This window comes from Asparagus officinalis, chromosome 1, assembly GCF_001876935.1.
Source record: "Asparagus officinalis chromosome 1, Aspof.V1, whole genome shotgun sequence".
NCBI lineage: Eukaryota > Viridiplantae > Streptophyta > Magnoliopsida > Asparagales > Asparagaceae > Asparagus > Asparagus officinalis.
This window is the reverse complement of record NC_033794.1, coordinates 17,419,876-17,432,856: the sequence shown is the minus strand read 5'-3', so window position 1 is coordinate 17,432,856 and position 12,981 is coordinate 17,419,876. Positions and strand designations below refer to the sequence as shown.

The following is a 12,981-nucleotide window of genomic DNA, read 5'->3' as shown; positions in this document are numbered from 1 at the left end:
TCAGTTAAGAGAGTGGAAAATTAAATAAACGCATCAACAATGCAAATGGAATTGCACTACATTTCCTTCTCAAACTAATAGAAACATGGCATAATAACTATATCTACCGAAAATAAAATTATTGCTAGGAACCTGATTATTCACAAACTAATAGAAGTCGATATGAAATGCATTTTCTGGATCCTGAGTAAGTATGCAGAACCAGTTGAAGTGATAGGAACCAGAGAAAAACACCACAAAGGATGCTGACTATACTTTATAACTGATTTCAAGAGAAATACACTAATTAGGCACTAATCATAATCTTAAATGTTCATCCAGAAAACGTAGAATCAAACATGATTAACTAATTAATTATTAAACATTTATTTCTTTTTTATCCACATTCTTTTGCAATTACATACATAATTAACTAATCAAACATGAAATCCTTTCAGCACCAAGATGACAATCACAAAAATCTCACCTTCGAGGAACTTGGAGACTGCCAGCGTGTAGAGCCTCCTCTTCCCTCTCCTCCTCCCTCATCTCCTCCACCGACAATACCCCATCCAAATCCCTAATCCCAAACAATCAAAATCACATCTTTTCAATCAAAAACCAATCTTTTCAAATAAAAGAGGGCAGAAATCAATGAGACATACAGATTAACAAGGAGATTTGGGTCGGGTTATCGACAGTGTAAACACGGTCAGCCTCCTCGGCCTGCTCGATGACAGCGTTGATGTCGGTGACGCCGGTGATGGACTCTAAAATGCGCCGCTGTTGCCTGATGGCTTTGCTCCGGTCCTTTGATTGCTGAATTAATTCGCTGGACTTTCTGGCGGGAGCAATGCGAAGGAGGTAACTCTAGCTGAAGAAATCAACGAGGAAGAAAAAAATCCGACGTGGCCAGAGTTTTCTTCGATTTCACTCGGTTGGGGAAGGAAACGGGGGAGGGAAAGAAAACCGACGTGGAGGCGATTTGTGCTTCGGTTTCCCTCTTCAGCCCTAGCGAAACAAAGCAGGGGAAAAAAAATCAGCGGAAACAAAAAATCAGACGTGGAGGTGAAAAAACCGACGTGGAGGCAAAGTAAAAGTTTTCCATCACGTTTTAAAACGAACCAAACAGCCCCTTATTGTCTGTGTAAATATCAGCAATATATCATATGCGCTTATAAATCAGATGCAATGTATCCTAGCGACAAATCACGTGCTCATGCACTGACATGATTATGCCACCCAAAAATAGGATGAGGTATTCAATTCGAATAATTTGGCCAAAGGTTTCAATTTTTTATGTAGACAAGCTGCCAAAAGATAAAAGATGTAATTATTAAGATAAAAGATGTAATTATTACAGTTGAAAAAGAAATATACCGTGTCATTTTTTTCCAATCTAAATTATCCTGAAGCGTGGTACAAGCAACAGATGATTAGAGGATTAGTTGGGTGGGTGGGGGGTAAAAGTGACACTTAACCAAAATCAAGAGTTTTCTTCTTAAATCTTTGCTAACTTGAGTCTTTGACCTCATAAATAGACCACCATTCTGCATCATGTTCCCGCAAAAAATAGAAACCATAGTTCTTTAGGAGAATCACTAGCATTCATAGACATTTTTAAAAGTGAAGGATTTCAAAGAATGACAAATGTTTATGAGGCTAATGAAGATGGGTTAACGTTGGGCAAAAGAATAAACGTGCATGTTGCAAGTTAAACTAGTTAATGTGCAGTAGTTGGTTTGAGAATTAAACCAATTGAAATACAATTTCTTTTTCTTTTCGGGTTCAATGGCAGGACAGAAGGAAAAATTGTCATCATCTTCGTTGTTTTCACAGTAAAAATAGAGATGATTATAGCACTCCAAAAGTTAAAAAAAGTTAAATCTTAAATATCAACTTGTTCTGCCAAGCATTACGTCTTTGTCATTAGATGAGAAAAATAAGGCCTTCCATTCAAAATGTATCCACAAGGTCTCAATTTTTTATGTGGAAAAGTTGCCAAAAGATAAATATTACACATTCTAAGAATTTTAAATACTACCGAGTTTCATATCCGATAGGGTCAATTAGTGATTCCCTTCAGAAGATTGACAACAAAAGAATTGGCATCCAGCTCCATAATTGTAAGTATAAAAATAACATGCATCATATGTCATGACTTAATCATGCAATAAGTAAACAAGAAACCGGTACGTCACTTGTTATGATATGATTAATATTTTTAATCACTAATCTACAATATTTTCTTGCCTCCACGACAGTTTAGTGTACAAACTTCTTTCCCAACAAAGAAATTGGGAAAGGGTTCTATTTTATCCTGTCTCCATGAATGAAGTAACAGATCACGTATAAAAGGTATAAAAGGTTGTGTTTGACGACTCCAAAAAAGTAGATTTATGCAGATACAGCCTTGGTTCAAAACCTAATTCTTAGACTGCGTATGGCAAATCCTAGCAAAATTGGGTCACAATCAATTCTGATCCAGTTTATCCTGAGCTAGACCAAGTTTCAACTAAGGGGATTTGGTCCAACATGGAATCAGTTTAGAAGCCACATTTTGGCGAAGGAAAACTAGGCTGGCTATGTTAACAAAAAGTAAATAGACTGGCCTCAAGTAAGAACTAAAAACACACGTAAACAAACACACACAAATGAAACACGCGTCAACTATGGTAGTTGACCAAGTGGTCCCTTCACCCTGAGCAAGTATACCGTATTCAGAGATTAGAAGGATGAAACACCAACGTTGCTTCCCCATTCTAGTCTCTGAATAAAGTATATGCGCTAAGGGTGAAAGGAGTACTTGGCATACTACCATAGTTTCATGTGCTGGAGAGCAAGAGTTATTCCCACTTGTCAAAGTTGCGACGCTGCATATGTTCACCATTCTTGTTGCCACAAGGACGGTAACCACACATTAACAACTATTGAACTTCGCGAAGAAATCACAGATATCAAGGGAGGAAGAAAAATGGTCACAGTACCAGAACTCTCTGCCCACAAGTTGGCGGTTCAAGTAAAATTCTAGCTATAAACCGCCTTACTAACACGTTGACCCTCGACATGCTACTGCTAGTACTGCTACTGTTAGAGGTTGACTTTGCTTAAGCGTAATAAGTTCATTCATGAAAAATGTCATCACTCTGTCTAATGACTTATTTTCATGAGGGTTTGAAGCTAATCAACAATTTCATACCATCCAATAACAAAGATATACTACATCATTGATTGTGACTCTCACACAAAATTTCTTCTGGCCTGTTTTATGTCTCAAGCCCATTCTCTGTTGGCATACATGTTGCCAAATGGGTTTTCAGGCACATCATTTAGAACATTGTCAGAATAAAAGTTCTCTGTTGGCATACATGTTGCCAAATGGGTTTTCAGGCACATCATTTAGAACATTGTCAGAATAAAATGATGCTATGCTCATGGACAACTGGAAATGGGTTTTCAGGCACATCATTTAGAACATTGTCAGAATAAAATGATGCTATGCTCATGGACAACTGGGTAGGCAGTTTATATTAAAGAAATATTAGAATAGCATTTCTGCTCACCGTATGATTTCAGTTTCTTCTGACACCAGGTTGATCATAAAACTCCCTTTCTCATGTTCAGTGACCTCAATCATCGTTTGATAGGGGTATGCATCCTTGTGACAATCCGATCTACTGCACATCCCGAGTCATGACAAGTGTATCATGTTCAAGGATGCTGTAAACATTCAGACCCTGTAGTTGCATCAAGATAGAAATCAGAAGTGGCACTCGAAAACATTATAATCTATCAATATATCGATAATCCTCATATAAACATTTGCTTTCAACTACTTACAATTGAAGGAAGGACATTCACGTAATGGAGGTTTCCAGTGGCAAGCTTCAGGTTGTCGCTTATAGGACCACCATCCACCAACAGAACTTTCTTTGTCTCCTCCATCTGAGAAACATAGTTTACTATGTTCTTTGTTTTGTGGTTCGGAAGTCAAGATCCTCAAAAACTAAAAGCTGCAAGAATAAGAAACTCCTTAGAAATTTTCTTATTTGTATAAAGCGTGGAATGGTGAATCTATTTGTTTTTCCCCGCAGAAAATGTGAGGGATAAGTTCTTGTTTAGTTGATATTCCCTGGGGGATGTTGGAAAAATATTGAATTCCTCTTGCTCCTATAGCCTTAATAGATCCAAGATTTTTGAAACTCTTTAAATTTGAAAAATAACAATTACTTGTTTAGCACCGCAATTACAACAAAAATAAGAAAATACATGTTTCTTAGTTTTGCTTGTCTGACAATTTTGTCTTGAGTTTTAAGAACTAGAACGATGACATTAATTTAAGCCATTCAGTTTTCTGCTCTTTCAGATGTCAAAAGGCATTAGCCCACACTAGACCACTCAAATTGGTTCAGATAATTGTAATGGCTAGTGCACTCTTCAATGTGTTATAACGACATTTTCCAAATTGAGAGAGGAGAAATAATTAATAAATTTTTCGCCGGTAAGGAATCAAATGTTAGAGAATTCATTTCTAATAGATACCGTTACTAAGAAATTTGATACCGTAGTTCCGGTTATTCTTCTTATTCGATCCTTGGCTAAAGCTAAATTTTGTACCGTATCGGGCGATCCTATTAGTAAGCCGATCTGGGCCGATTTATCAGATTAAACAAAAACTTAAACTATCCCGTAGATAGCAATGAAGAGAAGTTTAGATAGCCAATCTAATTTTTCTTAATTGAGAAAAATATTAATTTTACCACAGCTAAGGAGAAACACCATCACTGGAAACATCAGAAATATTTGTCACAAAGCGGTGTCTTCTAACCAAGCAAAATTTAATCCAAATATAAGATAAAACTGCTTTTAGTAAAGGAAGATAGAGACATGCCTTGCCTTCTGCTGCACGAGCTGTTAAAGCAATTTTCAGTCCAAGTTGCCAGACCTTTTTGTTCAGCTTGATTGCATGACTACATGGTTTAGGCCCACTGTTTTAAAAAAACTCTGCCTAGTCCGCGTAGGCGTTCGCCTAGTCCTAGTGGTACCTTGACCGCCTAATTAGCGCCTAACGTCTACCTAGGCTGCCCACCTAGGTTTTGGGAGTGTTTAGGGGAGCATTGTCTGCTTACGTAGACTGCATTCTTTAGGCATTGATCGTGATTTTTTGTGTTGCAGCCTCCACACCCTCCAATCTCCTTCAAACTCGTTTTTAAATGCTACATTAAGTTTTTGAATTGCTACAGTATCCCACAGTTTTTGGATTGCTACAGCACCCTGCTTTTTTGAATTACTACAGTAAGCATGTTACAGCATCCCGCATTTTTAAATTGTTACAGCACCCCACATTTTTTGAATTGCTACAGTAACAGTAAAAATGCTACTGTGGCATAAACAGGGAATCTTGGGTTCTTCCATTTGTATAGAGAAGCAGATATGCATGTTTGATTGACTATTATAGTTTTGAATAGCATATGTGTTGATATTTTAGTATTTATACATCTTTGATTGAGTATATATATATTTTTGAGTATATAATCTTCAAGTATCACATTTAAAAAAAAGAAAAAAAAAAGAAAAAAAGCGCCTAGAAACCGCTTAGGCGCCCGCCTAGGCGTTTAAGCGTTGGGCGCTAGGTCCGACGCCTAGAAGCGCCCAACGTTTAAGATAACATTGTTTAGGCTCACGCATAACGGCACCACCTCTAAACTGTTATAAGAGAAATGATGTTCAAATGATTATGCTAAAGCATAAATTACAATAAGAATAACATAGAGAAGTTGGTTGAGCACATCCCTAAGATATGGGAGGTTATATGTTCCAACTTCAGGTGCGAGCATATTTGAAGGAACATCATTCCCATTAAGGGACGTCCCATTGGGAGGACAGGCAACTTCAGGTGCGAGCATATTTGAAGGAACATCATTCCCATTAAGGGACGTCCCATTGGGAGGACAGGCACCTAAATATTACTTCTTGTAAAGAGGAATTTCTTCCCATTTTCATATTAAATTGGAAAATTAAAACAGTAAGCAAGATAACTAAACTTACACTACACTTTAGAAAGCAGAAACATGAGCAGTAAAAGGACAGGAATCTAAAAGAAGTTATAAAAGTGACCTGTGGACCACGCAATGTCCCATGCCTTGCTCTTCCAGTGCCCTTCTGATTATAGGGCTTTTTCCCAGTACCGCTGACTTCACTTATTGTTTTAGTTGAATGAGTCCCCTGTGAGATAGACAACATTTCATGTAAAAGAATGCAACACATGCATATATCTAATCATCATGTAAGCAATTAAAAGGCATATCATCCAATCATTCTACAAATGAATGCATCACATAATTTGCTGGTTTTATATTACACCATCGAATATGATAACTAGAATACTTTTATTTAGTATTAGATCTGTAATCTATGGGGAAAAAATTTAGTCGAGGCATTTACTAATGTATTGATCATATTATCCCCGTGAACTGAGCTGGACCAATCATTCAGCAGGGGCAAGATATGATCCTTTCTTCCTCTAGCCTAGCCTCCAACACTTGAAGGGTCACCGCCATTTACTGACTAGTGTTCTGTATAACGTATGTGGCTAGTGAAAAATATTATAAGCAGTAAAAGTTTATCTAGCTTTCTGCTTCATTGGCTATTGGCACCGGCCAACCACCAAATAGGCATGGATCAAAGTAGGTCTGGATACTAAATCTTTAGCAGAACAATACCTTGGAATATATAACTCCCACATAACCTTTTACAACTGAAATAAATCGCCTTTCTCAGTCCAAGACCCTGAACCTCAAAACCCCTCATTTAAAAGTTGGCAAGTCACACAAGTCCATGTCCTTTACAAGCACAACATTATAAGACTGAAATTGCATTTTCCCGAGGAAAATGCAATATGCTAAAACTTCAGTTTGAATGTGTCTATGTTACCAAGCGTTCTTCTAATCTGGACCCGTACCTATACCCATACTCAAACTCCTTGGACACTCCTTACATATATGCACTGTTTTAAAAAGCCTCCGCCGAGGCGGTACCTAGGCCACCTAATTAGCGCCTAGCGCCTAGGCGGTACCTAGGTTGCCCATCTAGATTTTAGGAGTGTTTAGGCGCAAGGTGCAATGAGGGGTGCAAAAGCCCCTTACGCGCACCATACGCAAGGCGCACAACGATGTGCGCGCCTCACTGAATTGAGGCGCAGAACTCAAACTAATATTTTTCAACATAAGACAAAGAAGCATATAAGCAACATGTTTATAAATTATCACATAAAATGACTAAGAAATATAATTTCACCTACTAAATCACGAAAAAGTCTTAATTAGCATGCAAAACATAAAGAAGTTCATAAGTTTTCACAAATCACAATGCAAGATAATCTCCAACATAAACAAAAGTCTATGAAACAAAACAAGCAAGTAACAAATAAGAAATATGTATTTTCATTTAAAATATGATATATGTATTTTTAAGTAATAATTACGTGATTAACAAACATGACTGTTCATAATTTTTTAGTTAGCATTCTTAATTGCTATTTGCTAGTTAGCATGAAAAGATGGAGAATGGATGTAACAATTACATATTTACATGCTCATAATTTTCTAGTTAGCATGCTAATTAGAGAAGAAAGTTACAATTAGCTAACAGGTATATTAAAGTATTAATTATTGTTTTCTTTTTATAGGTTAAACATGAAAAGATGGAGAATGGATTAGAAACTAGAAATAAAGAGTCTATTACATGATGTAAATATGTAATATGTAAATTATTTTTTTTTTTAAAAGAGCTATTACATGATGCATGTGTCAAGCGCACACGAGGCGTGCGTGAGGCGCACGCGAGGTGCGCGCCTCATGTGCGTGCAGTGCCCCGCCTCTGGTGCGGGGCACAATTGTCCCAACCCGCAGCGCCCCGCGCCCTGGACGCGCGCCTCGATAACAATGATGTGGACAGTATCCTTTAGGTCTTGATCGTGATTTTCTATGTTGCGACCTCCACGTACTCCAACCTCCTTCAAATTCCTTTAACCTCCAAATATCAACACCTCCACTCTCTCCTCCGACCTTCAGTAAAACCTCTTCGACCAATACTTAAATGTCGACTAGTATTTAAATGAAGAAAGAAATCCGTCTAGACACTAGTCTGACACCTAAGCTTTCTATAACATTTATATTTACTATCGATTATTATAATTAAAAAATAAAAAAGAAAACTCCTAAGCTCTAGGCATCGAGTCCAACGCCTAAGGCTTCTAGCGTTTTCTATAACCTTATTAGTTATTATTTTAGCTATTTAGTACTTAAGTATGCATGGTTTATTATGGATGTAAGATTACTATTTTTTTGGCATATTTATATGAATTTAACACATATGTTTATCAATTATTATAATTAAATAATTTTAAAAATAGTCAAACGCTTAAGCGCCGCCTAGGCGTACACCTAGGTGCTGCCTAGGTGTACACCTAGGCGTCTAGGCGCTGGCTCAAACGTCTAGACCGCCTAGCACCTTCTGTAACATTACATATATGCATACATTTATTCGGGCATGTATCCAATTATACAATACATGCTTTTATTTAAAATACTTGTCATGCATTTTTTTGGCATATATCTTACACTTCACATCCACTTCTTGAAACTTCTTGGACATAGATCAAGTTTCGAATTATGGTTTTGAAGGGTTGTTTGAATGTCTAGTTCAAAAACTAGTACTTTTCCTATCTATAATCCACATAATAAAAGAAACATAAAAAAAGTTATAGGAAATTTAATTCTCATCCTTGTTCTCATATAAAGCATCAATTCCCATATATTTGTATATGAATATTTATATAGCCATGTCACCATAACCTACCTTTTACAAATTTGTCATGTCTCATACCCATACCCATACTGGTATTAGTACTCATACTCATGCAACCTAGGTGTGTGCGCTTCACCTCAGTTTGCTCCCTCCCTCAAACATGATTATAATTCAGTAATTCAACAAACTTCAATATTTATAGCATTTTCATCCTTGTTCTCAAACTAAAAATTCTCATTGCTGCCTGCGCATAAGAAGATATTATCAAGAAAGTAGCAACGTAAGGAGAAAGATAAGAGATGAAGCAAAGACAACATTTCTTATCAAGCAGAAGCAGAATAAGGAAAATATAATATACAAGCAGAAGCAGAATAAGGAAAAGATAATATACAAAAGACCAACTACATTAAATTTAAAAGCAGACTCAACATCACCTCAAATCTAGATTAACAACTAAAAAGAAACCAAGGATAGGATATTGTTTATCAATAAATAAAGGACTAAAAGAAGCCTAGCAGTGCCTCGAATTGCAATTAATAAATGGGCACATTACTGCTGCCTTGAATCTCAATTAATAAAGGAGCAGACCGTGCCTTAAATTTCAAATGAAAATAAACAGCATTTGTGGATTCTCCTTATTTCAGTAGTTGTTTAGAGTTTCAATGGTACAACGTTTCCATCCTTATTTTAGAAAAAAAATTTCTAATTTCTAGTTTGCTACCGTATTATGTATAAAAAATCAAGGAGTACACTACACAAAAGCAAATGAGAAGCAAAGATAACAATAAACGTTAGATGATGATCATATCTTACCCTGTCAAAATTGTAGAATTAAATTCCACATAAATTGCAAATGCAACGTTCAAAATAAAGCTAATAGCATCCTGCAAACAGAAATTTAAATATATAATCTCTTAGACTATTAGTTATAAATACCTGCTGTCGTTTGGCAAGCTGCCATCGCACAACTTGGTGAATTGTATCCTTCTTAATGGGCACATCAAAAACATCACCAGCCAAGACAATGAGACCCTTGTCCTCATTTTGAAAGTTGGTCACTCTCATTACTAGGTCAGCATATTCTCCTGCAACAATAGAATTAATTTAGACAAGCTTTAGGCAAGAGAAGGAAAAAAATAGACTAAGATAAGAAATGAGTAAAGCTTCAACTTAGGCATGAGAAGGAAAAATAAACCAATATGAACAATCAGCAAGTCATGAACTTGACAATGGCACAGGTGTTTTTGTGAAAGTTCCAACTAAAGGCATCATGAGACATTCACCGATTTAGGGGCGAAACTGGAATTTCTAGGCAGGTAAGCACCGAGAATCAAGAGCAAAATTTTGTTTTAGATAAGGAGCAATTCATGATGGTCATGGCCTTGTGTTCATCTTTTGACACTGCTTAAAAGCAATAGAATGAGCATTTTATAATATAAAAAAATTGTTTTAGAGGATCAGTGAAAATAATTTGTTTGAGAATTTCCTGGGTTCAGCTTAGTTGATGGCATTGTGATCATTGGATTTGCTCGAGTGATATTTGACACATGATGAAGTTAATGATAGTGATAAAAAAATTATCACATGCAGTACCAAGTTTAGTTTTCATGTTTATGTTATAATTAAGTAATTTACCTTCGACTGATTTTGATTCAGTAATTTATAGGCTAGTGCATGTCATTTATCATTTTACCGGGGTTATCAATGAATGACTCCATGTTATAAACCTTTCATTTTTTTTGTTATATAGGGTATACTTAATGACATAACTATTTGTATCCATGAAAATTTATCTTATCGATTATGATACAATATATGATACTGTATACGAGATAGGGAATATGAAAGAAGATACATGGCATATCTCGACAGCTTTGATCACAGCCTGGGCACCTCTATTCATGTCCAACAAAAACAGTTCCCCAACTGGATCAAGCAAGCTTACGAATGCAAATGAAGGGCCTGGACCTACTACATGATGATAATCTTTCTTCTATCCGACATTTAAAGGACCTATGTACCACTCAGAGGTTCTACGAGACCTATGTAGTACTCAGAGGCTCTATGATTCTATATGTAGCTTAAAGCCTAGTTTATATCTAGAGGGAATGAATATCCTAGAAGGAAAGTACAGTATAAACTGCAGGTAAAAAATAAAAGAACAAATTTTCAAAACAGCCCCATTTTATTTTTTGTTTATCAAAACCGACCCATTTTTTTATTTATTTACCAAAACCGATCCACTTTTTGCCATGTCAGCCTAATCACCCTCCTAAACAGTCGGGTTGCCAACTCCGACCGTTTAGGAGGGTGTTAAACCCTAATTAGGAGCCTTAAACCCTAAAAAATTATGTCATAAACAGTCGGGGTTGGCAACCCCGACTGTTTAGGAGCGTGATTAGGCTAACTTTGCAAAAAGTGGGTCGGTTTTGATATAAAAAAAATGGGTCGGTTTTGATAATTAAAAAACAAAATGGGGCTGTTTTGAAAAATTGTTCAAAATAAAACTAAAACAATCCTCAGTTATTTGATTACACAAAACTAATATGCCATAAAGAGTTTTTTTCAATAAAGAAGTGCTTTACTGTTAGTCAAACTAGAAAGGTTTTTTCAAAAAAGTAAACCAAGCTAATTTTCTCAATTTTTTACTAGGAGGAACTACATAAGACACCAAAGTTTATTTATTACATGAGTAATTAAGCGAACCTATAAAAATTTAAAAGGGTCCAATTTATAACGAAATAGCAAAAGCACACATGTGAAAAAAACCCAAATAGCAAGTTGAATTGGTATCCGTAACTAGTACTCTCGCTTCTGGGTCTTAAGGATATCCCCTGAACCTAGCTTAAATAAAAATGACGAGTTATTTGTTTTAGTAATTAACAATCATTCGATGGATGACCCAAGTTAATAATTTTATCAAATGGAATGACAAAATTGTAGAAATCATTATACCCATGAGCTATAAGTCCATATTTGTTTCAAACAAGAAACTTTTGAATAAAGAATTTTCAGCAAATACCTATAGTTCGATTAGGTGCCGTTGCATTTTTACTCGTTAACAACTCCGACGGGATAACGCCTTCACTTTCTCGCGCTTCATGATAAGTACAGAACTTTTTGTAAGCCCCAAACAGAGAAGTAACCTGCAAATACTCAGCATTAGGTTTATAAATATCAATGCAAGATTTCTATTTTGAGAATTAGACAGGGAAACCAAAGAAAACGCGGAAAGGAATTTAGGCATTCATCATTATCAACAGATTCACGAATTCGAACCATATAAAGCCGTCAAAATCTGAACTTTTAAGGGAGCAGAAGGAAAGAATCGACCTTGAATGAGGGCACGCCGTTGACGAATCTTGTGTCCTCGAGAGTCCACGGCCGCCGGAACGACGATGCTAAGGTTTGAGATGGGGAAGGTGAAGAAAAGGATCGCAGGAAAGCTAGCGTTTGAGATCGATTGATGCTGAAGGCACGGCGACGGGCGTGAGAGAGGAGATTCGCCATTTTCGTTTGATTTCGAGCAGGGACATTTTTTCATAGGATTAATCGCTCAAAACTTTGTTTGTTTTTCCACTTAACCCCTCAGAACTTGTCTCACTTGAGCCAAAGTTTACATCATGAACATTGAACGCTCACGTTCCATGTAAGTCACAGGGAATAAATTACAATGCCCCTAAGTTTTTGTGGGGTTTTGTCCGTGAAGTGGAAATTTTGGTGTTGTTTTTAGAAGACATATTGGTCACAGTGAATCTGGGGTTTCTAAAAAGTGATGTCAAGTTGAATTTTTATAGAATTTATGTTTTGTTCATGTCAAGTTTTTTTTTGTAAGGACATTCTCACATGACAGGTACGTTGTCAGATACAACTTTTTCTCAATTAGTGGATGCATAATTAGTGTAATGACCTAAGATTTTTAATGGAGCACCAAAGATCTTTACGGTGAGTTTTTTAGTGGATTGGGATATCTACTAATGAGAGGCTTTCTAAGATTTCCTAATGAGATCTTGGTCTTTGATTGATAAATCAAAGGCCAAGATCTCCTCATGAGGAAAAGTAGGAGGGGGAGGAGAATGAGATCTTAGCATTCGATTGATAAATCAAAGGCCAAGATCTCTTTATTAGGAGATATTATGAGCACTATTTATTAGTAGAGGATCCCAATTTTTTTTTAGTGGGGTGGGTTTTAAA

General features: G+C 36.4%; 1 protein-coding gene across 2 annotated transcripts; it reads right to left on the bottom strand.

Annotated features, from left to right (window-relative positions):
* On the bottom strand, positions 650-12,614 carry LOC109819912. 2 transcript variants are annotated; one of them, XR_002241661.1, is made up of 7 exons: positions 12,121-12,610; positions 11,810-11,933; positions 9,724-9,872; positions 6,097-6,204; positions 3,820-3,992; positions 3,543-3,716; positions 650-990 (listed from the first exon to the last, which is right to left on the bottom strand). XR_002241661.1 is itself a non-coding variant. In XM_020385887.1 (5 exons), exons 1-5 carry the CDS (start codon positions 12,295-12,297, stop codon positions 5,587-5,589), a joined length of 657 nt encoding a protein of 218 aa, XP_020241476.1. In that variant the 5' UTR covers positions 12,298-12,614; the 3' UTR covers positions 5,581-5,586. The 2 variants fall into 2 exon arrangements, 1 of the variants encoding a protein (XP_020241476.1); XM_020385887.1 differs by lacking the exons at positions 650-990; positions 3,543-3,716; positions 3,820-3,992 and adding an exon at positions 5,581-5,685 and having other exon boundaries at positions 12,121-12,614.